The following is a 22,911-nucleotide window of genomic DNA, read 5'->3' as shown; positions in this document are numbered from 1 at the left end:
ATTTAATAACTATTTTATTAAGTTATAATACTGTAAAAATTTAAATTTTAGAAATCAAAAATTTAAAATATTAGTTTTTCTATTTATTTTTTAAAACTTTAATTTATCATTAATTTGAAATGTGGTATTCTATAAGTTAGAATTTTTTTTACAAAGTTGATAGTAACTTCTCTACTACTTTTTATAAAAAAAAATTTTATTTTAGTACTACTTTAAAATCAAAAGTTTACAAAAGCCATAAGGGTAAATGTTTAACAAAAGATTAATTTATTTGAAATATTGCTCATAGTATATTATAATACCATTTGTCTATTTTGTAAAAAAAAAAAACTAATGTTAACAAATTATTGTTTGCAAAAATTAAATTTTCTAAAAAAAAATTTTACAATAATATTTTGAAATTAAAATTGTAAACACTTTTGTATTTTTTTTAATAAAAAATGAATCATTTTATTAAATGTTTCCATGACAAAAAAACAATCACCATATTATGAAACATTATTTTGTTTTATTGTCAAAATATTCATATTTATATATTTCTATCATTCTTCAAAATTACAAACAAAATTGAATAATGTTGGAATAATGTTTATAACAACAACATTTTCTTTATCATGTGGTAATGTTTCATAAAAGTTTATCCTATCCACATGTTTTTCGTCATTGTTTTAATATTTTTTTGTTCCATTCTTGAGATTTGTTTTCTTTTTTAGAAAAACAAAATGGAAAACGAAGCTGCTGCTAAAAAAAAATTTGAGGAAGCCGAAAGGAAAGCTAAAGGAGGTAAAAGCTTTTTTGGATTATTTGGTGGTGGAAGAAATGGAGAAGAAGCTTGTGAACTTTATGTTCAGGTATTTATTTTAATTAAAAATTAGTTATACAATATTTTTAAGGCTGGTAATTTGTTTAAAATTGCTAAGAATTGGCATGCAGCAGGTGATAGTTTTCTTTCTTGTGCTGAACTCCATGGTAAAAGAACAGATGGAAAACATGACTCTGCCTCTAACTACGCAGAAGCTGGTAATTGTTATCAAAAAGTAGACCCTCAAAAGGCTATTGATTGTTTCACAAAAACAGCAGATATTTACACTGATATGGGACGTTTTAGTATGGCTGCAAAAGAACATTTTAGAATGGCAGAATTGTATGATTCTGATTTTCCTGATAAAGAAAAAGCCATGTTTCATTATGAAAAAGCAGCAGATTTTTATAAAGGAGAGGAAGCAAAAAGTAGTGCTACAAAATGTTTAAATAGAGTTGCTCAGATTGCTGCTGAGTTAGGTCATTACAGAAAGGCAATTGAAATTTTCGAAGAAATTGCTATTTGGGAAGCTGACCATTCAACATTAAAATATAATGCCAAAAATCACTTTTTCCAAGCTTTACTTTGTCACTTATGTATTGATTTATTAGATTCCCAACAAGCATTAAAAAAGTACGAAGATATTCATCCTGCTTTGGCTGAATCACGTGAATGTAAACTTATAAAAGATATTATTGCATCACTGGAGGCACAAGATATTGATGGATTTACAGCTTGTGTAAAAAATTATGATAAAATTAGTAGATTAGATAAATGGCATACAGCTTTACTTCTAAAAATTAAAAAATCTTGTAAGGAGGGAGAGGATGATGAAGAAGATTTAAAATAAGTTGTCATATTTCACTAAATATTACTAATATAAAACTAAAAAAAATGGATTCGCTTAAATTTTTTATTCAGTAATTTTTGATAAACATTGTGCTAAATTTTGTCTGTAGTTTATAAGAGAAAAAAAAAATTTAATTTAAAATTTATTTGTTTTATTAATGATAATATATATCAGAGTAATGATTAAATTTTTATTATTAAAACACCTTAATAAAGGAGATAAGAATGATAATTAAATGTAAACAATTTTTAAAATGTAATGTAAAATTGAATTAGAAAAAAAAAATGTAAAAACATAACTTTTTAAGATGAAGTTTTTTTTTTATAAAAACAAATAAAGATTATCAACTCCCCATTGATGTGTACGTCCTTTTGTAATAAATGGTAATTGAGATTCTGTTAATAAATAAAACTAAAATAAAAAAATATATATATTTTTATATAATAATAATATCTTACATGTGCTCTGGCATATTTTATAACCAAATCAATAATTTCATTTGGCATATCTTTCATTGTATTTCTTATTTTTTGTTCACCATGTCTTCCAACATTTCTACAGATTGACCAACATTCTGATTGAGTATATTGAGCATTGATACATTCAATTAAAATTTGAAGACTTCTTTCATATGTTATATGTTTAAGTTGTTCATCAAAATCTGTTGAAATAAATTTGACAATTTCTTTTTTAAGTTCAGGTATTAAAAATTTTGCAGAATAATATATTAAAATAGGAAGATTATCTTCGGTAATTTTTTTATTGTATGTATAATCATCATTAGGACACATATAATTAAATAATATTTCTAATTCTTGTGGATCATCATCATATAAAGTAACTTTTCTATCAGTTGATTCTTTAAATGTAGAAAAAAATAAACTATCAAAGTATGGTGATAATGTTGCAAGGTAATGAGCATTAATATATAATATTTTATTACCTATAATCAATTGAAAATTTCTTTTGGAATCTGCTTTAGAATAATTGACCATTTTAAAAAACTAAAATAAACAAGATATTATTTAAAAAAAAAATGTGTATATACAGAAATAATACATGCTGATCAATGTTTAAAATTAGTGTATATTTATATGTCAACTATCACTTCTTTTAAACAACAATTGCCATTAGTATATTTATATTTAAATGAAACAAAGAAATAAAAGAAACAATAAATATAATAGATATTATTTAGAGAAAGACTATCACTATATGTCATTTTAATGAATATGTTTTTTTTTATAACTAATAAAATATATTTTGTATGGTAAGTTTTTTTTTTTTAAAAATAATAAATATTATAAAACTAAAAATTAAACATTGAAAATATGAACAAATTAACAATTAAATATTTATATATTTAATTAAACATTAAAATATTATATTTGTTTTACGACAAAATGCTAAAGTTGAGGAAATTATTTTTACATTTTTTTTTATAATGCATATAACTTGTCATATGATGATTTATTAACCTGATTTTGTTAACATAAATTGTATATATTCAATTTTTATAACTTTTAATATTATAAATATTTATTTGAATAACTTAATATAATAATTGAAAAAAAAAAATTTATTAAAATTTTATATTTAAGAAAAACTTTCTGGATATGGAATCCAACCTTTAAGATTATTAGAATTTTGAACTAAACACCATGAATTTTTTATTGTTATTAATTCTACAACCTCTCCATAAACTACAGACAATTCATCTATTCTAGAAGCATTGAAATTTTTTGTTATTATTACTTTTCGTGTTATTTCATTATCTATATCATTATTTAAAAAATGATTATTGTTTGCCTTATTTAATTGTTTACATTCTCGTTTATGATGAAATCTTGTAAATGTTAAATCATTATAATTATCATTAGATAAATCTATCAAAAATGGTGGTGAATAGCCAGGTTCTTTGGGAGGATTTGTTGATAAATTATAATTGTCAATGACATCTTCATTTCTATTAATTAAATATTTTTTATGATATAAAGAATTAGAATTGCCAGTTGCAGTACACCTACATATAATACAATTTTTACAACTTTCTAAGTTATGATCATCATCATTAAAATTTTTATGATTTTTTACATGAATTAACATTGCTTTGTTTGTTATTACTATTTTATCTAAAAAAAATAAATTTTTATAAATTATATTAATGATAAAAAAAAAGAATATTATTAAGATACCAGTATTAGAAGTTTCATCTAAATCATTATGAGGAAGAACAGGTACACCTTGAATTTTAGCTATTCTTAAAGCTCTTTCTTTATCTACAGGTTTACTATATTGAAGTTGTGATATTTTTTCATAACGTTCTAATAAATTTTTTGACATATCAGAAATTTCTTTTTTAGGAATTAATGGAATATAATGATGATGAAGACCTCGATCACAAATATTAATAGAATCATAATCAGGTTCTGGTATTAATGGAATAGTAGTCATTTTCAATCTAAAATTAGATATTATTAATTTATATTTACAAAAATTTATAGTTATATGATTAAATACACTTATATAGAATAAGAATTATTGATATAAGAAAGATAATGAAGCAAAACATATTGCGCCTCTTTCTCTTTTATTTTTGTATAGTCACGAGTATATTTGTTGGTTGATATCAGAAGGAGCTTATAGTAAATTTAAATATACTTCATAATAAATAATATTTCTGATAACAATAATATAAATAGTATAACTAAGTCTAGTCAAAATAGAAAAGTCAATGTTGAAGTAATATAATAAAGATAAACTTTATTAGAAAATATAATATATTAAAAATTTTTAACTTTATAAATAATATAAATATATCAAAGTAAATCATAGTAATAATATAACTATCGTCTATTAATATATAAATATTTTATTTTTATAATGTTTCAATAGAAATATACTATAAAACTAATATAAAATTTTATCATTTAAAAGATTGTAAATAATATACATGAAAAAAAAAGGTGTGAGTTAAAATATTATTCTGTATTAGAAATAAAAAAATTATCAAGGCTATTAAAATCGCCAATCTTCTTATCATAAATTTTATCTGTAAAATGAGAATTATCATTTACTATCATAAGGGCTTCATTAGTTAATCGGCAACGATAAACTAGGTAAAAAATAAGATTTATTAAAATTAATCCGACAAGAATACTTCCTGCTACAATTGGTACTAAATCCACCTCCGTCTGATCAATTGGACATATTTCTTTTGTTTGAAAAATTGAAGTAGTAGTTGATAATATTTTTTTTATTTCATAATTGTAAGAATATTTTAAATTACCATCATCATTTGACACATCAATAGATGTAAATGCCTGAACTCGAAAATTTTTTAATTTAATACTAGCTTCTAAAATGTCTTCTTGTGGACCTATTAATTCAAATACTTGACTACTAGGACAAGAATATGAATGATCTTTATGTGCATAAATAGAATTTATTAAATTATCATTATCATCAAGATTTAGCCGTGATGTATATACATGTGTTTTCAATTGTGGATTAATAAATGTATTTGGCATACTACTAAAATTAGCATTTATTTGAATTTGATAAAGTCCAAAATAATTATCAGTAATTTTGAATAATTTAGTATCATTTGTAAAATAAAAAGTTATTCCCCAACCAGGATATTTACTCTTAAACTATTTACAAATTTGAAAAAAATTTAACTTACTGGATATTTTAATGATAAAACTTGACTCATTATATTAAATGAATTAACTTTTCTTAAAATTTGACATGATGAGTTATCTTTATCAACAGCTGAATTTGATAATAAAGGAACAGAAGCATAACTTTTTGTTTGTTCACCTTTTTGAAAATATGCAAGAGTAAGTGTGGCAGAAACTTTTAACTTTATACATTCAACATTATTATCAGCATAAGCCCAGACAGGAACCGGACTCCCAGATCCATTTATATTTTTAAATAAAACAATAAAAAAAATATATATATTAAAAAGCCGTAACATCATTGTAAAACTTTTCTGCTTTATAATATAAAATCGGTTTATTAAAAATTTACAAAAATGAATGGTAAAATAGATGTCGTTTCCTTAAAATTGTGCTAATAACCATGTAACTGATAAAAAAAAAGTGATAAAAATTATGTTATACATAATTATTTATAAAATAACTAGTAATAAAAATTAATTACTTTCTAAATTTAATAATTATTTTAATAAAAAAAAACATTATTATGAAGAAAATAAAATGTTTATCTAAGTTTAATTATTATACTTGACAATTTTAAATATTAAACAATTAATATCAGTGCAATAAAAATTTTTTTTTATAATAATTATTAAAAATATTAATTTTAAATTGTGCCGAAGAGAAATATTTTTATCAAAAATTATTTTTTATACTAATTGAATCATTTTGACAAGTTATTTGTTTAATAATTTATTACTTTTTTAATAAAATTTTTTTATCAGATATTTGTATAGATAAAATAATATGTCATTTTCTATTTTTCATCTTTTTAAAAGTTTTGTTTTTATTTTAGTTATATAATATTCATATTAAATACTTCTTTTACTTAAAATCATATGAAAAGTAAAATTATTTTACGTGGTATAAATTCTTAAAGTATTAGTATTATTTTTTTTTTGCCATGTCATCTTATTTATTTCTGGATAATAACAAAAGAATTTATGATTATACTTAAGTAAGTAATAAATAAAATATTTTGTTTAATCATTTTATCTATAAAATTATTAAAAATACTTTTTAAAAATTTATATGTTAACTATTTTATGTTAATTTAAAAAAATATATTATGAACGTTATTTACAATATTCAGATGGTTTAATTTTTTTAAATACAAAAAATATAGTTATAATATAATTATATTTTAATCAGTTTTAATTTTTAAAGAAAATATTTCAGGTATTTTAAATAACATTCTTAATAATAATATAACAAAATATATAAATGTTATGATTATAATGATTATTGGTATAATAATATCAATGTTATAATATTGAATTGAAGTCATGTTTCTACTACCTAAATCTAACATTGGTAGTTTTCCAAATTCTGCAGCAAATTCAATGTATTTTGTTAGTTCTTTTCTAGCTTTAAATGGATAATTTTTCATCATTTTAGAAAGTTTCATTGAATTATTTCTATAAACATTATTATTTATTATACTTATTATTGTTGAAATAAGTTTATCTGAATCTTTGAGATCATCTCTTGGCATACTCTCACCAATTCCAGCTTTTTCTAATAACTTGGAGTTGGCAAATTGATCTGAAAACATTGGTATTGCTAAGGCAGGAACACCTTGATAGGCTAATTCAGTTAATGAATTCAAACCACCATGAGTAATAAATAATGACATTCTTGAGTCATTTAAAAGATCATTTTGTGGAATCCATTTGCTTAATATTAAGTTGTCAACTCCATCACTAATCCCATCATCTGGAGTTTCATATTTCCAAATAAAAGTTATATTTGAAAGAGTTTTTATTGTTTTAATAATAGATTTTTTAAAATGTTCTGGCATGAGAGAACTTTTAGCAATAGAACCAAAAGATATAAGTACATTTTTTTGACGAAGACTAAGAGTTTTATTCCAAAAGTTATCTAATGGCATTGACTCAGAAATTCCAATTCCTCCAACTTCAATCATCTTAGGTGTTTTTGCTCCGGGTAAATTAAATAAAGGATTCGTATTAATAAATACAAAAGATGAATCTCCAACTAATTCCCGAATCTCATATTTTCCTTCTCCATATTTTTCATCAAACAAATCTTGAAGAACCATATTTCTTCCTTTAAAAAATATAAAAAGTTTGTTTATTAAATTTGCTATTAAATTATTGAATCTTTCTTTATATGTCATTTTGTCTGTGTATGGATTCATTAAATTAGGTACATAAGAAGAAGGAAATGGAAGACCAAATGGTGCATACATTGCATCAAATAAAGCTGTAGCACATCCTGATACATGAGTTTTAATTCCCCAAGCTTTAAAAAGTCCAAACATATGAGAATGAAGAAGTTCGCTGAAGGCAATATCAAAATTTTGACTTTTTACAAATGTTTCTAAATCTTTATCATAAAAAGTGTGCCTTGCTTGAAGATTACATGCTTTCATAAATTGATTCATCATTTCTACTTGCCTATTGAAATCATTTGTTCTATTCCACATATCAGTAAGTAGAACATTGTTTGTCATTAATTCAACTGTTGTTGGATGTGATGAAGCTTTGTAAATTTTTCCATTTTTTGTTCCAGGATGTTTAACATTAATATCCATTTCAGTTACTATTACCGTGACATCATGTCCGGCTTCAACAAGAATATCTGAAATTTGTGATACAAAATTTACATGTGAATGACTAAATTTTGGATTGTATAAAAGAATTTTGTATGACCAAGTATAAAAAGATAAAGAAAATAATAGTAAGTAATTAAAAATATACATTTTTAATAAAATACATGTAAATTTTAATTTTATAGTATTTAAAAATCTTGTATCCAAAAGTTTGATAATTAATATTACAAATTATTCTGATAAAAATACTATCATTTTAACGTTAACAATTATCACCCATTTGATAATAATTACATTACTTTTTTGATAATGTTAATATAACAGATTTTTTAATTTATTTTTTTTTAACCAACTCGTGATAAAATTTATCATTTTGCTTTGATTCTAAAAAAGTCTTTTATTTTTTTTCTTGAAAATATCTTTTTTGGTAAAGTGTCACACAGCCAACATTTCATTTCATAGTTATCTTTCCTTTTTTGTTTTGCAACGTTGACTTCCTTACTACTTTTTAATCTAATATTTTATCTAGTTTTATTTTTTAAAATGGATGATGCAAATGTTCCACAATATACAATTCTCCTTCCAACATACAATGAGATTGAAAATCTTCCTATTTGTATTTGGTTAATTGAAAAATATATGACAGAGGCAAAGCTTAATTATGAGGTTTTGTTTTACTTGTTATTGTTGATCAATGTCTAATTTAGATAATTGTTATTGATGATGCTAGTCCTGATGGTACATTGGAAATGGCTAAAAAACTTCAAAAAGAACTTGGAGAGAATAAAATTATTCTTAAACCAAGATCAGGAAAATTAGGATTAGGATCAGCATATGTTTATGGGATTCAATTTGCACGTGGAAATTTTGTAGTAATAATGGATGCTGATTTATCTCATCACCCAAAATTTATTCCACAAATGGTAAAGAAGCAAAAAATACGTGATGCAGATATTGTTACCGGTACCAGGTATGCTGGTAACGGTGGTGTTTATGGTTGGGATATAAAAAGAAAAGTTATTAGTAAAGGCGCCAATTTTCTGGCACAATTTCTCTTGCAACCTGGTGTTTCTGATCTCACAGGGAGCTTTAGATTATATAAAAAAGAAGTCCTTTCTAGATTAATTGCGGATTCTGTTACAAAAGGATATGTTTTTCAGATGGAAATGATGTTTAGAGCAAAGAAACTTGGTTACTTAGTTGAGGAAGTTCCAATTACATTTGTTGATCGTTTTTATGGAGAATCCAAATTAAGCGGAAGTGAAATTGTTCAATATGCAAAAGGTTTACTATATCTTTTTGCTACTGTTTCATAATTTCAGCTTTATTAAACATTAATTATTATTTTATATAGTTTTTCATATTGTATTTATTTATCTTATAACGACTAATGTTGAATAAATAATTGGAAAAATGTTTTTTGCTAATACGACGTTTTGTTGGAAATTTTCATATCAGTGACAACAAAGTTATCGATATTTTTATTGCTTTACTTGTTATCACAAAATATTTTAAAATTCTAAATTGAGAAATGTCATCAACAGTTCGAAGTAATTTAACACAAGTTGGAAGTGTTTATCTTGAAAGAGCTTTCACTGATATCCAACGGGCATTAAATTCTTTTGTTCATCTTAAAGATTCAGTTGAATTGTTTACTTACCCTAGTGGAAAGACAAAAAATGTATTAACTCTTGCCGGTACAATTCCTGTTATGTATAAGAATAATACTTATCATATTCCTGTAGCTTTGTATTTAGATCAAAAACATCCTTACCAAGCTCCATATTGTTATGTAAAACCAACAAGTGAAATGGAAATAAAGGAAAGTAAAGTTGTAGACAGCATTGGTAGGATATATTTGCCTTATCTTAATGAGTGGAAATGGCCATCACACTCATTAGTTGAATTATTAAAGGTAATTTTGTTATAACATTGATATTTTTACATCAAATAATAGGTAATGTGTCGTGAATTTGAAAATGGTTGTCCTGTTTATGCTAAAAGACATGCTCCACCAGCCAGACCATCACCTCCTCAAATAAGTAACAATTTACCTTATCCCATTAGTGGTTGCCCTATTCCACAACCTTCTTATGAAATTTCTACTACTCACCCAGTGATTCCACAAAGAAACAAACAACCAAAGAATGATTCAGATTTAGACGGTGCACTTAAAGCTAGTCTTCTTACTGCTCTAGAAGAAAAGTTTAGAGAAAAGATAAATAATCAAGTAAGAGATATTTATGAAGAAATTATTGTTTTAAGAAATTCTTATGAAAAATTAATTGAGGGTGAAAAAACACTTCATGAATCATTACGAAGTATTAATAATGATCAACAAAAAATGAATATTTTTGTACAAGATTGTGAAAAAAAAATTTTAGAAATTGATAATTATTTAGTAAATTATAAAAAAACAGCAACAGCTAAACCATGTGAATGGATTGATGAAGCATTATTAACAACCTGCCCATTAGATGATCAAATATTTCGAAGTTATGTAGCAGATTGTGTTTTAGAAGATGCACAATATTATATATCACAGGCATTGAAGAAAGGACGTATTACTTTGTCAGAATATTTAAAACAAATTCGAATTATTTCACAGGAACAATTCATTCACCGTGCGACTTTAATAAAAGCGCGTGAAGCAAAACTTTCTCACGTATAGATATGTAAATAAATTTTTAATGCATCAATTTTTGTAAAGGTAAATAAAATGTATTATATATTATTATGGTAAACGTTATGATTATTTATCCTCGTTAAGTGGTTTATCTTTAATCGGATAAACTTTTATTGCTTTTACTGGTTCTTCAGAATGTCCATGTTTTGTCCATGCTGCTGCGTTGACATCCATAAATGCAATAAATAGTGAATTCAAAGCAACAGTAGAAAATCCTATCAAAAGAAATATAAAACGCCACTAAAAAATATAATTAATAATTTTTTAAATATCAAAAAAAAAAACATACACCGTATAATTCAAAGTTTGGCATTATAAAACTTATTACTGTTGGTAACACAATTAATGTTAAACTACTTGAAAAAGAAGCTATTGACATAACGAAATGAAAATGTTGTCTTGATATTAATTGACAAACTTTGAAAAGTGAAGCACCAGTAGATGCACTTCCAATAATTTGTATTGTATAACATATAACGTCTAGTGGATACCAGACTGCTGGGAAAATTCCTTGTACAATAAATGCAATTCCATGTGGAAATTGTGTAATACCATGAAGAAATTGAAGTCTTTTTTTTTGTGGCATAAATGTTCCTTTATCACTTAGATATGCAATAATAAATTTAACGACAAGTGAAACTAGATATGGAGCTGATGTTAGTATTCCAGTTGTTGCTATATCGAATTTTAAAACATTGTGCATATAAATTGCTGCATATTGAAGCCACAAATGCATTGTCCAAAAAAATACAAAATATGTTACATTGGCAATTGCCAAAACTGGATGACAAATGACTTCTTTATAAGGGACTGGTTCTATTTTATGATCACTTGTTATTTCTTTGTCATTTTCTATTACCGCAACTTCAGCTTTTTTAACAAAATGACTATCTGATGGATTATCATTATAAACAATAAAGAAAATAATTAGAAAAAATGTAGTTAAAAGTGCATGTGAATAAAAAATACTTTCTGTACCATATCCTCTTGAGCATAATTCTCCTGATAAATACATTGTTATCATTGGTCCAATTTGACCACTATATGTTAAGACAGATGCAAAAATAGTACTTTCATCATTTGGAGCCCAGGCAAATGAAACAGATCCAGTTCCAGGTAAGCACATAGCCCAACCTATTCCTTGAACAAATCTTAAAAACATTGTTGGCCAGTAACCAACTTGAAGAAAAAATGGACATAAAGCTGTAGCAATTGCAGATAAAATAAGATAAAGGCATACACACATTTTAAAACTTAAGCATTTTTCTAAAACATTTAAAAATATAGTCCCTGCTATATTACCAACTGCTACAACAGAAAAGAAACTACTTATTTCTGTTGAATCATAATTAATCAACCTCGTTCCATTAGCGTTTTCAGATTCATCGCAAACAATGGCAAAATTAAATGAAACTGGATTTGACAATAACCAACCAAATGTAAGTGTTGTAATCACTAATATAATATACCTAAATGGAAACATTTTTAAATAAATTTTATGTTTTTTCCATTTAAATTAAAGGTTTGATGTTTTTAAAATTCATTATTTATAGTAGGAGTATTTTGTAGGTGGTTTAGCATAATTATAAGATTAACAATACAAATACTATAAATAATTTAACTAAATGATTTTTAATTGCGAGGAAGCCAATTTTTTATATTTTGTTAATTTTTATTTTTGAGTTTTATAGTTTTATGAATTAATAAGATTAGTGCATTTTCGGTTTAACATACTTAATTTTTAAAAATAATCTTCTTAACATTTTTATTATAGATTAATGAAGAAAAAAAACTTTTTTTTTTATATTAAAACAGTGCAACAATAACTTTACTATGTAAATATTGACAAAATATTATTCATTGAAGGCATTAATTTAATGTAAGGTTTTAGAACTTTTAAATTGAAAATGTATATATTATAAATTATTTATTTACAATAAAATATTATAAATATTTAAGCTCTTACTGGAGAATCATATCCAGTTTTATATTCTGGACCAGCGTTGTAAGAAGCAGAATTAACACCATGAGGTGCAGCTGATTTAGAAGATGATTTTCTATGTATTGGTTGATGTTTATCTTGTCCTCTTGGTGGGCAGGGACAATAATTGGCATCTTTTCCAGGTTTTCCTAAAAAAAAATTTTAATTTATGTTTATAGAAAAGAATTTACTTACCTTGATCTCCTCGTACACCTTCATCTCCATCAATACCAGCTGGTCCAATAAATCCTTCTGCTCCAAGAGGTCCTGGTGGACCTGGTGGGCCAGGAGGTGCTGGATCACCTGCTTCTCCTTCATCACCGGCTGGACCAACATCTCCAGGTGCTCCTGGTAAACCTTTTCTTCCAATAATTCTTTCAGCATCTTGTCCTTTAATTCCTGGTGTTCCAGCTTCACCATCAGGTCCTGGAGCTCCATCAGGTCCAGGTTCACCACATTCACCTGGAAGTCCATCAAAACCTGGATTTCCAGGTGTTCCTCTTGGTCCTCTTGGACCACGTGCTCCAGATCTTCCAACAAGTCCTGGAATTCCAGGTGGTCCAGTTGGACATGTGTAACAGCCACTTGTTGGTGTATTTTTAACACTTTCAGCATCTAAACCATTCTTACCATCTTTTCCAGGTATTCCTGGAATTCCATTAGCACCTGGTTCTCCTGGTGGTCCAGCTGGTCCAGCAGGACAGTGTCCTCCAGAAGTATCTTTTGTATAGTCAAATGCAGAATCAGCACTTGCTCCATTTGGTACACCGGAGCTTCCTCCTGCACCAGAAGCTGGAGCAGCTTGACAAACACAAACTTGTGTGACACGAGGAGCTTCAACAGGTTGTGAAGCAGCATAACCACCATAGTTTTGTCTACGAATACGATGTGCTGGAGTGTCAGCTCCTAATTTTAACATATCACCCCATAAATCAACGGATTGTGCTTTAAATGTATCCATTTCACGATCAATTTCTGCCCAAATAGATTGAACATCATTGTAAACATTAGAAATGGCTAGAAGACACACAAGAAGTGTTAATCCTGATGCAGCAATGGCACAACAAGTAGCTGTTGTTAATGTCATTTTACAAATTATAATATTAAAATAAAAAAAAATTCCTTTTATAGTAATAAAAACTATTTATCATTTTTTATTTTTGATTAATATATTTATTTTTTATCCTAAGGGTTTATTATCTTGTTTCTTGATATTTTATCATTAAATAATAATTTTTTAGGTTATTTTCTTTTTTTTATATAAAGGCAAAAAAATATAGGTTGTTTATAAATTTCATATCATAAAATACCCTTCTGAAGGTCAATCAAGATGGGTTTTGATTAATTTAAAAATTAATTATCAAGGAGTCTTATTAATTTATTAAAAAATGATAATTTTTTACATAACAATAATTTTACAACTTTTTCTAAAATATACAGAAGAATTTTATATTGAAAATAGTAATGTATTTTCGCCTTATACTTCATGTTCCAATGATGGATTCATTTTCACTGAAGGAAATAGATGTTATAAAGCATTTCAACATGGTAAAAGTTTCAAAGAAGCAGAAGCTATTTGTGAAAAATTAAATTCAACTATTGCATCACTACATTCATTTATGGTTTGTTTTATTTTAAAAATTATATTTTAATTATTTTTTATTTTTTAGGACAAGTATAATTTTATAAAATTTATTGAAAAACATAAAATTCGTAATGAGAAAGCAATTATAATGTCCGGTTATAAATGTTTTAATAACAAAATATGTGTATGGATTGATCGATCTCGCTTTGTTTTAGAATCCGGTTTCAAAACAGCAAAAAATAATTTGCCTTGTTATGGAATATTAACAAATCATCTTAGTTCATGGTCTTGTATTGATAAAATAGAAGAAAATGTAAATATTATTTTTGTATGTGAAAAAAAATCCATCTCTTTGCCTAATTGTGAAAATAAGGATTACCATAGAAAACCGGATGGTCATTGTTATAAAATACTACATCCAAATGAAAAATTTTCAAAACGGGTGGCACAATCAATATGTAGAGATGATGGAGCTAACCTTCCAATTATTCATAATCATTTGGAACATTTTGTTGTTAATGAATTAGCTAATGGAGAAGATATTCATATTGGTTTAAAATGTTCCAGTGGTCCAATTAACATAAAAAATTGTTTTTGGAGTGATAAATCAAAAATGGATTATGTTGGAATTAAAGAACCATCTGCAATTAATAGTTTGTCGTCTTCGTGTTTCTCTACAACCAACGACTACTATTGGACAAATGGAAACTGTAAACATCTAAGAAGAGTCGTATGTCAAATACGAATGAATTACAAAAACAGAAATTCTTTAAATGAAATTAATATAAATGAACCACCTAATTATCAAGTTGAAACTAATGAAATATCAGCAAAAGAACTTTATTCAGATATGTCAGCAGAAGGAGTAGATCCTGAACTAAGTAATTATATAAATGGTCACAATAATCGTCCACAGTCAATACGAGATGCTAATAGTTATTTACTAAATAAAAGTATAGAAACAACAATTACTTCTTATGAAACAACAACAACAACTACTTCAGGAACAACTCAAGAAAATGATGAAATAGTAGAAGAAGTAATTGAAGAAAATATTCCTGAGAAGGAAACTTTAGCAGAAGTAGATTTCAACGAGGAAGCAACAATAAAAATTAGTCATTTAGTAAATAAAAAGTAAACACAAATCATTCTGTAATTTTATATATTTTTAACTTGCTCTCCTTGTTATCAGAAACCAAAACTTTGTTTTCAATAGACATCAACCTTTTATAATCTGCTATTCTTTTTCTTTGCCGTTCTAGCGATGCCTCAAGTTTTCGTTTTCTTCTATCTTTTTCACGTTTTCTTACAATTTGTTTTTGTAACCCATCAGCAGTTGTATCAGAATTGTTAATAATATGTTTTGCTGTATTAATCATATTTTTTAGTACACGTAAATTTCCATCTTTAGATATTTTTCTAACAAAATCATCCTCAATTTGTGGCAAATTGCGGTCATCCTTTTTATTTTTAACTAGATGATTTTGATTAAAAATTTGTACCTTACTTGAATCATGAAAATTATAAAGAATAAATTTACAATCATCAACTGATAAAGGCTTGTCTAGAATAGAATATATTTTTAATATATTACTACTAAAATTATTACATTTTTCTCCTTTCATTTTAGAAGCTAGAAAAATAAGTATGATACATGAATGTTTCGTAGCGAAACATATTACAAATTTGGAATTATGAGTACTGTAGTTTTTAGTTATATGGTAAAAAGATTCCGAACATAAAATGATTACTCTTCAAGAAGTTTCACTTCCGACAGAAGGAATATGTTATACTGAGGAGGACGTACAACTATTTCATGAAGTTGAAAGAATTGCAAGCGGTACACTTTTTATTGGAGAGAGGTTTGTTAAATTTTTTTTTATCTAATGAATTATTATTTTTTTTAATTTTTATAGAAATGTCACTTGGATAGAAGATGGAAAAGGTTTGGGTATTATAATTCCATATCAGGCTCTTGTAACACATGGTATTTCTAATGATATTAATGCATTCCCTGATAGGTGTTTATTTTTAACAATTGATGCATCAAAAGTTAATTTTAAAGCTCCATCTTCTGTAGAAGATATGGAGAATGATGATGATGATGATGAATATGAATGTATATATCTTCGAATGGTTCCTGCAAATGATTCATTAAGTATCATGTTTCAAATGATGACAGAATGTCAAGAAATGAATCCAGATGAAGATGATATGGAAGATGAAGTTAGTTCAGGATTTCAAGTGTTAAATGGAGGAAGTAATAATTGGTATGATACTACAAATGGTGAATCTCTACAAGATATGTCAGAACAAGGAATAGCTAACTATGACCGTTTGTTTGGAAATAAAAAAGATGATTCAATGGATGATTAGAAATTTATTTTATTGTTTACAACCTAGAAGTATATCCAATGATGACAAATGGTTATCAATAACTGATATAAAAATAGTTTTTTATACTCTACTAATTGTCTATGTCATTGTTTTATTGATGATCTGAATTTAAGATACTCCTTGGTAACTGGTGAACAATCTTCCAATATGAAATCCCATTTAAATAATTTTATATGTTTTTTTAAATTAAAATTATCTATTGAAAGATGTGATACATCTATTTCTTCTAAAAAAGGCCTTCCTTTGTGCCATTGATAACGTTTACTTTCTTCATACACATTAACTATTTTGTTTTCTGAATCATATATTAATAAAAATTTGAAATTTTTCAATGATTCTGTACGAGCTTCAAAGACAAGTTCTTTTAATGAAATTTCAAAATGTTTAGGTGGTGGTCCTGACTCTAATAGTTTATAGGGACAATTTCCAAAATCTACTTTACCAAATTGTTCCATTATATATTTCTTTGCTTCTTCTCCCTCAACATTATAAATAAACATTGGTCTTTTATATACTTCTATCCACATTCCTGGATATAAATTAGATGCTCTATAGTATCTTTCTGTTCCATCAGAAGTTTGATAAGACAACCTGACACCTTTTAAAAAAAGTTGATCTTTTAGTTCTGGTGTCATTTCAACCATTGTAACAATATCGGTATATGTATCAATTGTCATTTTAAATGTTCTTTTAAGTTTTCCATTACAATAGTCATTTTCTTTATCAAGCCATGCTAAATAAAAAGTAATTTGTCTTGGTAACATTTGAAAATGTGAAATATTATGATGTGACAATAGTTTATCTTTAACATTAGCTTTTTCCATTCTTGACATTGTCCATGAATCTAATGGTATTCCTTCATCAGGATTAACATTAATTCCATTTTCTGATAAAAAATTTCTAGTAAATTGATTACAAGAAGCAACGTGATAATATGTTCCAAAAAGGTTTATATCATCTCCAATATTAAAATCTTGCCATGAAAGAAATTGATCAGTTATAATATTTTTTCTATGTACTTTTTTTCTTCTAAATACTGGTCCCTGAAGGTAACCAGAATTGTTAGTTTTTGGTTCATATAAGGTAAATGTAGAATCATCTAAATGATATAATAATTTCATGGGACGAATTTTTAAAAATTCTCTATATAATCCATCTGACTCTGTACAATAAACATTATATGTAAGTGTATTTGTAAAATTTAAATTAAATTTTCCAAGATTATAAATGTTTCTTGGAATCCAATTTTTTTGTTTTTCATCCTCTAACAAAAATCTTTCCCCATTAATTATAGTAAATTTATTTTTACGTGACTAAAAAAAAATAAAATTAAAAAAAAATTAATTTTTTTAACTAACATTATTATTTGTATGGTATTTAAAAAAATCTTCATCCTGTTTAGATTTTCCAAAATAGGTAAATTCCATGATTAATATTACCTAAATAAAGAATGAGATTTTCTATTACTAGTCAGATTATAATTTATGTTCTACTCCAAAATTATTAATAGAAGATTGAACAATAAATCAATGATGTATAAAATTATTATGCTTTTACCTACATGAATAATAATATTATTTTTATAATAAGACATTACTTATGAATTTTCCTCATAAATATTTTATCACCAATTTATTTTTCATTTTTAACTAAAATGTTAAATACTAGATGTCATATCATTCATTTATTTTTCACATTAAATAAAATATAAATATATAGAAAAATCTGGAATCTTAATGTATTTCTTGCCTAGTTTTAGTATATCAAAAAGAATATATAAAGAAGTAGTTGATTATTAAAAATTTACATTAAGAAACATTTTTCTTACAATAATGAAAACCACATCAATAATTATTCTTGCTCTTGGTGCTTCTACTGCTTCAGCTGGATTTTTTGGAACAGCTCCATGGGGTAATTCAAATGCTGGATATGAAAATCATGGAAGTTCATTAAATGATGCATCTGGTGCATGGAGTGGTTTTGATAAAGCTAATGCTGGATACAATGGAGCTTGGGATGGTAAAGAAGGTGCACACTCAATTGGTGATGCTGCTTCACAAGCTGGAGTAACTGGACATAACCAATGGACTAACGGTGGATCTGATTTTGCCAAAAACTCGGCAGCAAGTCATGGTGAATCTGCAGGAAATTCTGCCGCCAGAGCAGCTAATGATGCTGCTGGAACAAAAAAATATTCCTACTTTACTCAAGGATCAGGTCCTAATGGTTTTTACTCAAAGGGATATTATGGTTCAAATGGATTTGAACATGAAGCTGCTAAAGCTGCACAAAATGCCAATGCTCAAGGAGCTGGTTATCAAAAAGCTTTTGCTGGTGGTGGTGTTGATAATTCACATGGTGGAAAATTCTATGACAAAGCAGCTGCTGCAAGAGATGGATTTGGTAGAGGATATGATCGTGCTGGATATGGTGGACAAGGTTCTGCTTATGGAGCTGATAACTTTGGAAATGGTTTCAATAAAGCATATGGTGCATTAGAAGGAGCCTCTGGAGCACATAACACCGGATTTTCAATTTGGGGATAATTTTATATAAAAAAAATTTCTACTGATTAAAAAAATTTATATCTATAAATAAAAACATTTTATGATTAAATAAAAATTTTTATTAAAAAAATAAATTTAGTAGAACTTTATTAAATTAAATGATTAAACATATAGATAAAATATTACTTTAATTAATTTAAAATTAAAAGTATTTGAAGATTAATTATTTTATTTATTCTTATATTCTTTGTATATGTTTAATTTAGTTGTACTTTACTTCTGAACTTTACTTTTACAAAAAAAAAATTATCATATTGAACTGGCAAATTATTAACTATTAAAAAAAAATTAAAAAATCAAATAAATATTTCCATTCATTTCTAATTTTTGAACATTAATAGATGATGATCTATATCAAACTAGTTAAAATTATTATGATTAATAACTAGGTTTATTATATTAATTGTGACGACTTTTTGTTATAAGGTCATTTATGTAATTTTTATTATAGCACTAACAATTTAATTTTTTTTATATGTGAAAGGGAAAGATTAAAAAATATTAATAATTAATAAGGCGATTAAATAATTTTAGAATATGCTTTATCCAAAGAATGATTGTAAACACGTTTGATAATAATAGGATATAGTTTTTTTGATAAGAGATTAGTTTTCAATGCATCAGAGAGTTATGTCTAGTATAAAAAGAAAAATTATACTATAATATATTATATAATTTAGTTATAAAAATGAAATTTACAGCTGCTTCTATTTTTGCTTCTATTGGATTAATTTCTGCACAATTTAATACACCAAGTTTAGGAGGTTATGGAAGTTCTACCTATGGAAGTCCTGGTTATGGAACATCAGGCTATGGAATGATGAGTAATCCTTGTTGTGGAAATTATAATACTATGTATGGAACTTCTTTATCTGGGTTTGGTGGGTTATCAAGTTTTGGAAGTGTAGCTCCTGTAAGTAGTATAAATACATATAGAAATGATCCTTTTTCTACAATTGGTTCTGGAATTGGATATCCATCTAGTATGATAAATTCTCAATCAAATTATAATTTACCAAGTAGTTTATATAATGGAATGTCATCATTATCTAATTATCCTATTTCTGATCCAATACTTGCTGGTGCTTTATCATCTTATAATAATTTCAATGGTTTAAATTCAATGAATTCTTTAAATTCACCCTTTTCAAGATTTGGTGGCTCATCAATTTACTCACCTTTAGCTTCTAAAAAGGCATCTCCAATAAATCAAGAGACTTTTTCAATGATGAATGAAAATATATAAAAAAAAAAAATTTATAATAAAAATTGTTTGTAAAATAGAGAAAAAAAAACTTTTTTTTTTATTACAAAGTTTAATCAAAATAAATAGTTTATAAAAAAAAAATAATAAATTATATTTATTATCCTAAGCTTGCTATAATATTAGCATAGCCTAGAGGTACACATCTACAATCATGAATACCAGCAGAATTTCCAAAGTCACGGCATCCACCTTTACATAAGTTTAATGCATCATGACAATACTCTCTGATTCCATCATAACCACATCCTTGAGCATGAAAGTTATCTTTATCATTTAAAAAGTTTAATAAACTAACTCTAGCAAAATCAGGAGTATTTACCATATTTTGAGTTGCTGCAATACTTTCAATTGTTCCACCAATTTCAGGTCTTCCTCTAGCAACAATATTATTTGATAAAATTGATGATTGTAATGACATTGGTAATGGAATTGAATTATGAATAGGTAAACCAAGTTGCATTGGAACACCTTGTTGAAAATTTAACATTGGCATTTGTTGTGGTAAAATTATAGGTTGTGGAATCATAGGATTCCATATCTGACCATAAGTCAAAGTAAAAATAGTAAAGATAAAAAATCTCATATTCTTTGAAATATTAAAATAACAAAAATATTGGATAAATAAATAATATATATCATTTCTTCATGTTGGGCTCACCTTCTATCTATGTGAAGATGTTACTTTTTTTGTATCAACAATCGTTCCACTTCCACTTTCATGAATATAATCTATTTTTATAATATCTTAGCAAAAAAAAAATCTTTTGTTTGTATTTCATGATACAATCCATGTTTGCAAAAATATTATTTGACATGTTAATATGATAAATAAAATTTATAATCAAATGTATGATAACAAAAGTGGTTGAATATAATTTATACTTTAATTATTTCATTGAATTTTTCTTTTTAAACTAAGAAGACATTTTATCATTATTTTTTTTTAAAAAAAATCATGAATATATTAGTAGAAATTAAAATCAATACAAAAATATTTAAAGCATTGCCTTAATTTAACAGTTATTTGTCGTGTCAACCTAATTACACATAGAAAAAAATTAAATCAACAACTGCACGAATATTGTAATTAAACTTTTCAACTATTTTTCTATCTTTGTATTTTAACCTTTATCAAAAGGTCTTTAAAATTATATATATAGAGATGTGATACGAAGAAAAGACATTTATTTTTCATCAATTATTTAACATTTTATTTTTTTTTTTTAAGAAATAAAAAAATGTCAACTAGCAGTGAAAAAGTAAGTAAAGACTTTGGTGATCAATTAGCAATGATGGCATCAATGTCTATGGTTAGTATGTCTATTGCATTAGCTTTAGAATTAAAAATGTTTCCAATATTAGGATCCATATCATCTGAAAAATGTCCTGCAACAGCAGAAGAAGTTGCATTAAAAGGAAACTACAAACCAAGATATATTCAAGAACTTTTGTCAGCTCTTGCCTGTGGTAATATTATTGAAGTTACTAATTGTGGAAAAAAATTTTGGATTACAGAGGACAAAAAACCTTATCTTGTCAATCCAACCTCCACTCCTGCAATGACTATCTTTCCTGAAATACCAATATTTGGTAAAGTATTTAATGAAATAAAAGAAGTTTGTAAAAAAGATGGCCCACTTGGAATGCAATATTCTTCATATGAAAATTTTTATGCAAATATGTCTGCATTTAGTGAATCATTACATAAGGAACACCTTAAACCTAATATTGTTCCACTCTCTGAAATGGATAAAAAATTGGAAAGTAAAGAAAAAGTAGAATGTCTTGATGTAGGATGTGGAGATGGTTTTCATGTTATTGAATTAGCACATCACTATCCCAATGCTACTTTTACTGGTGTTGATGTTACAAAAAATGCTATTGAAATTGCGGAACAAAAATTAAAACAACAAAATAATAAAAATCTTAAAAATGCTGTATTTATTAATATGAATGCTGCAAATTTAAAAGAAGAATGGACTAATAAATTTGATTGGATTACAATTTTTGATGCTTGTCATGATCAATGTAGACCTGATTTAGCCTTAAAAGAAATTCATAGATGTTTGAAACCGGATGGAGTATTTTCAATGATCGAGATAAAAGGTTCTTCCAATTGTTGTACTGATAAAAAAATTAATCCTGTTGGATCGGCATTACTTTATGGAATATCACTTTTCCATTGCCTTCCTGTTGGCAATAGTACAAAAGATGCATTAGGTCTTGGAGCTATGTGGGGTCAAGAAAGAGCATTAAAGATGTTAAAAGAGGCAGGATTTTCTAAAATTGAAATTGTTCCAACACCTTTCTTTCCAATTAATATAATGTATAAGTGTAGAAAATAAATAACAACAAAAAGAATAAAGGTTTAATAATTTATGAGTGATTTTTTTTTTAAATAAGTTAAAGTTGTAAAATTAAAAATTATGTTAAACCCGTAATACTCACCATTTGACAACGCTGCTATTTTCTTAAAGAA

The 22,911-nt window shown here is 25.9% G+C and overlaps 16 protein-coding genes across 16 annotated transcripts; 8 read left to right on the top strand and 8 right to left on the bottom strand.

Annotated features, from left to right (window-relative positions):
- Positions 1-722: 722 nt before the first annotated feature.
- SRAE_2000339800 (Soluble NSF attachment protein) lies at positions 723-1,652 on the top strand (the record flags this gene model as incomplete). The annotated part of the gene is made up of 2 exons (XM_024654587.1): positions 723-851; positions 894-1,652. The coding sequence occupies 2 exons, from the start codon at positions 723-725 to the stop codon at positions 1,650-1,652; spliced, it is 888 nt and encodes a 295-aa protein (XP_024507943.1).
- Positions 1,653-1,973: 321 nt separating this feature from the next.
- SRAE_2000339700 (BTB/POZ-like domain and BTB/POZ fold domain and BTB/POZ domain-containing protein) lies at positions 1,974-2,647 on the bottom strand (the record flags this gene model as incomplete). The annotated part of the gene is made up of 2 exons (XM_024654586.1): positions 1,974-2,063; positions 2,111-2,647. 2 exons carry the CDS (start codon positions 2,645-2,647, stop codon positions 1,974-1,976), a joined length of 627 nt encoding a protein of 208 aa, XP_024507942.1.
- A 601-nt stretch (positions 2,648-3,248) lies between these two features.
- SRAE_2000339600 (SH3 domain-containing protein) lies at positions 3,249-4,106 on the bottom strand (the record flags this gene model as incomplete). Its single annotated transcript, XM_024654583.1, has 2 exons — positions 3,249-3,784; positions 3,848-4,106. 2 exons carry the CDS (start codon positions 4,104-4,106, stop codon positions 3,249-3,251), a joined length of 795 nt encoding a protein of 264 aa, XP_024507941.1.
- Positions 4,107-4,633: 527 nt separating this feature from the next.
- SRAE_2000339500 (UDP-glucuronosyl/UDP-glucosyltransferase family-containing protein) lies at positions 4,634-8,099 on the bottom strand (the record flags this gene model as incomplete). The annotated part of the gene is made up of 3 exons (XM_024654582.1): positions 4,634-5,299; positions 5,338-5,566; positions 6,685-8,099. 3 exons carry the CDS (start codon positions 8,097-8,099, stop codon positions 4,634-4,636), a joined length of 2,310 nt encoding a protein of 769 aa, XP_024507940.1.
- A 393-nt stretch (positions 8,100-8,492) lies between these two features.
- On the top strand, positions 8,493-9,265 carry SRAE_2000339400 (Dolichol-phosphate mannosyltransferase subunit 1; the record flags this gene model as incomplete). The annotated part of the gene is made up of 2 exons (XM_024654581.1): positions 8,493-8,615; positions 8,657-9,265. The coding sequence occupies 2 exons, from the start codon at positions 8,493-8,495 to the stop codon at positions 9,263-9,265; spliced, it is 732 nt and encodes a 243-aa protein (XP_024507939.1).
- Positions 9,266-9,480: 215 nt separating this feature from the next.
- Positions 9,481-10,620, top strand: SRAE_2000339300 (Tumor susceptibility gene 101 protein; the record flags this gene model as incomplete). The annotated part of the gene is made up of 2 exons (XM_024654580.1): positions 9,481-9,864; positions 9,907-10,620. 2 exons carry the CDS (start codon positions 9,481-9,483, stop codon positions 10,618-10,620), a joined length of 1,098 nt encoding a protein of 365 aa, XP_024507938.1.
- Positions 10,621-10,701: 81 nt separating this feature from the next.
- SRAE_2000339200 (Major facilitator superfamily and Major facilitator superfamily domain, general substrate transporter-containing protein) lies at positions 10,702-12,118 on the bottom strand (the record flags this gene model as incomplete). The annotated part of the gene is made up of 2 exons (XM_024654579.1): positions 10,702-10,875; positions 10,925-12,118. 2 exons carry the CDS (start codon positions 12,116-12,118, stop codon positions 10,702-10,704), a joined length of 1,368 nt encoding a protein of 455 aa, XP_024507937.1.
- Positions 12,119-12,589: 471 nt separating this feature from the next.
- On the bottom strand, positions 12,590-13,703 carry SRAE_2000339100 (Nematode cuticle collagen, N-terminal domain and Collagen triple helix repeat-containing protein; the record flags this gene model as incomplete). Its single annotated transcript, XM_024654578.1, has 2 exons — positions 12,590-12,765; positions 12,812-13,703. 2 exons carry the CDS (start codon positions 13,701-13,703, stop codon positions 12,590-12,592), a joined length of 1,068 nt encoding a protein of 355 aa, XP_024507936.1.
- A 301-nt stretch (positions 13,704-14,004) lies between these two features.
- Positions 14,005-15,339, top strand: SRAE_2000339000 (C-type lectin domain and C-type lectin-like domain and C-type lectin fold domain-containing protein; the record flags this gene model as incomplete). The annotated part of the gene is made up of 2 exons (XM_024654577.1): positions 14,005-14,238; positions 14,287-15,339. The coding sequence occupies 2 exons, from the start codon at positions 14,005-14,007 to the stop codon at positions 15,337-15,339; spliced, it is 1,287 nt and encodes a 428-aa protein (XP_024507935.1).
- Positions 15,340-15,346: 7 nt separating this feature from the next.
- On the bottom strand, positions 15,347-15,826 carry SRAE_2000338900 (Hypothetical protein; the record flags this gene model as incomplete). Its single annotated transcript, XM_024654576.1, has 2 exons — positions 15,347-15,765; positions 15,811-15,826. The coding sequence occupies 2 exons, from the start codon at positions 15,824-15,826 to the stop codon at positions 15,347-15,349; spliced, it is 435 nt and encodes a 144-aa protein (XP_024507934.1).
- A 118-nt stretch (positions 15,827-15,944) lies between these two features.
- SRAE_2000338800 (Methylosome subunit pICln) lies at positions 15,945-16,577 on the top strand (the record flags this gene model as incomplete). The annotated part of the gene is made up of 2 exons (XM_024654575.1): positions 15,945-16,063; positions 16,118-16,577. The coding sequence occupies 2 exons, from the start codon at positions 15,945-15,947 to the stop codon at positions 16,575-16,577; spliced, it is 579 nt and encodes a 192-aa protein (XP_024507933.1).
- Positions 16,578-16,681: 104 nt separating this feature from the next.
- On the bottom strand, positions 16,682-18,025 carry SRAE_2000338700 (Uncharacterised domain DM10 and Protein of unknown function DUF1126 repeat-containing protein; the record flags this gene model as incomplete). Its single annotated transcript, XM_024654574.1, has 2 exons — positions 16,682-17,911; positions 17,957-18,025. The coding sequence occupies 2 exons, from the start codon at positions 18,023-18,025 to the stop codon at positions 16,682-16,684; spliced, it is 1,299 nt and encodes a 432-aa protein (XP_024507932.1).
- A 405-nt stretch (positions 18,026-18,430) lies between these two features.
- On the top strand, positions 18,431-19,144 carry SRAE_2000338600 (Hypothetical protein; the record flags this gene model as incomplete). The annotated part of the gene is made up of 1 exon (XM_024654572.1): positions 18,431-19,144. The coding sequence occupies one exon, from the start codon at positions 18,431-18,433 to the stop codon at positions 19,142-19,144; it is 714 nt and encodes a 237-aa protein (XP_024507931.1).
- A 709-nt stretch (positions 19,145-19,853) lies between these two features.
- Positions 19,854-20,411, top strand: SRAE_2000338500 (Hypothetical protein; the record flags this gene model as incomplete). The annotated part of the gene is made up of 1 exon (XM_024654571.1): positions 19,854-20,411. One exon carries the CDS (start codon positions 19,854-19,856, stop codon positions 20,409-20,411), a length of 558 nt encoding a protein of 185 aa, XP_024507930.1.
- A 118-nt stretch (positions 20,412-20,529) lies between these two features.
- SRAE_2000338400 (Hypothetical protein) lies at positions 20,530-20,958 on the bottom strand (the record flags this gene model as incomplete). The annotated part of the gene is made up of 1 exon (XM_024654570.1): positions 20,530-20,958. One exon carries the CDS (start codon positions 20,956-20,958, stop codon positions 20,530-20,532), a length of 429 nt encoding a protein of 142 aa, XP_024507929.1.
- Positions 20,959-21,670: 712 nt separating this feature from the next.
- SRAE_2000338300 (Winged helix-turn-helix DNA-binding domain and Methyltransferase domain-containing protein) lies at positions 21,671-22,777 on the top strand (the record flags this gene model as incomplete). The annotated part of the gene is made up of 1 exon (XM_024654569.1): positions 21,671-22,777. One exon carries the CDS (start codon positions 21,671-21,673, stop codon positions 22,775-22,777), a length of 1,107 nt encoding a protein of 368 aa, XP_024507928.1.
- Between the last annotated feature and the right edge of the window lie 134 nt (positions 22,778-22,911).

The sequence above is a fragment of the Strongyloides ratti genome (genome assembly GCF_001040885.1).
Source record: "Strongyloides ratti genome assembly S_ratti_ED321, chromosome : 2".
In the NCBI taxonomy this organism is placed as follows: Eukaryota; Metazoa; Nematoda; class Chromadorea; order Rhabditida; family Strongyloididae; genus Strongyloides; species Strongyloides ratti.
Note: the sequence above shows the minus strand (reverse complement) of the source record. Positions and strands in the feature narration are given on the sequence as shown.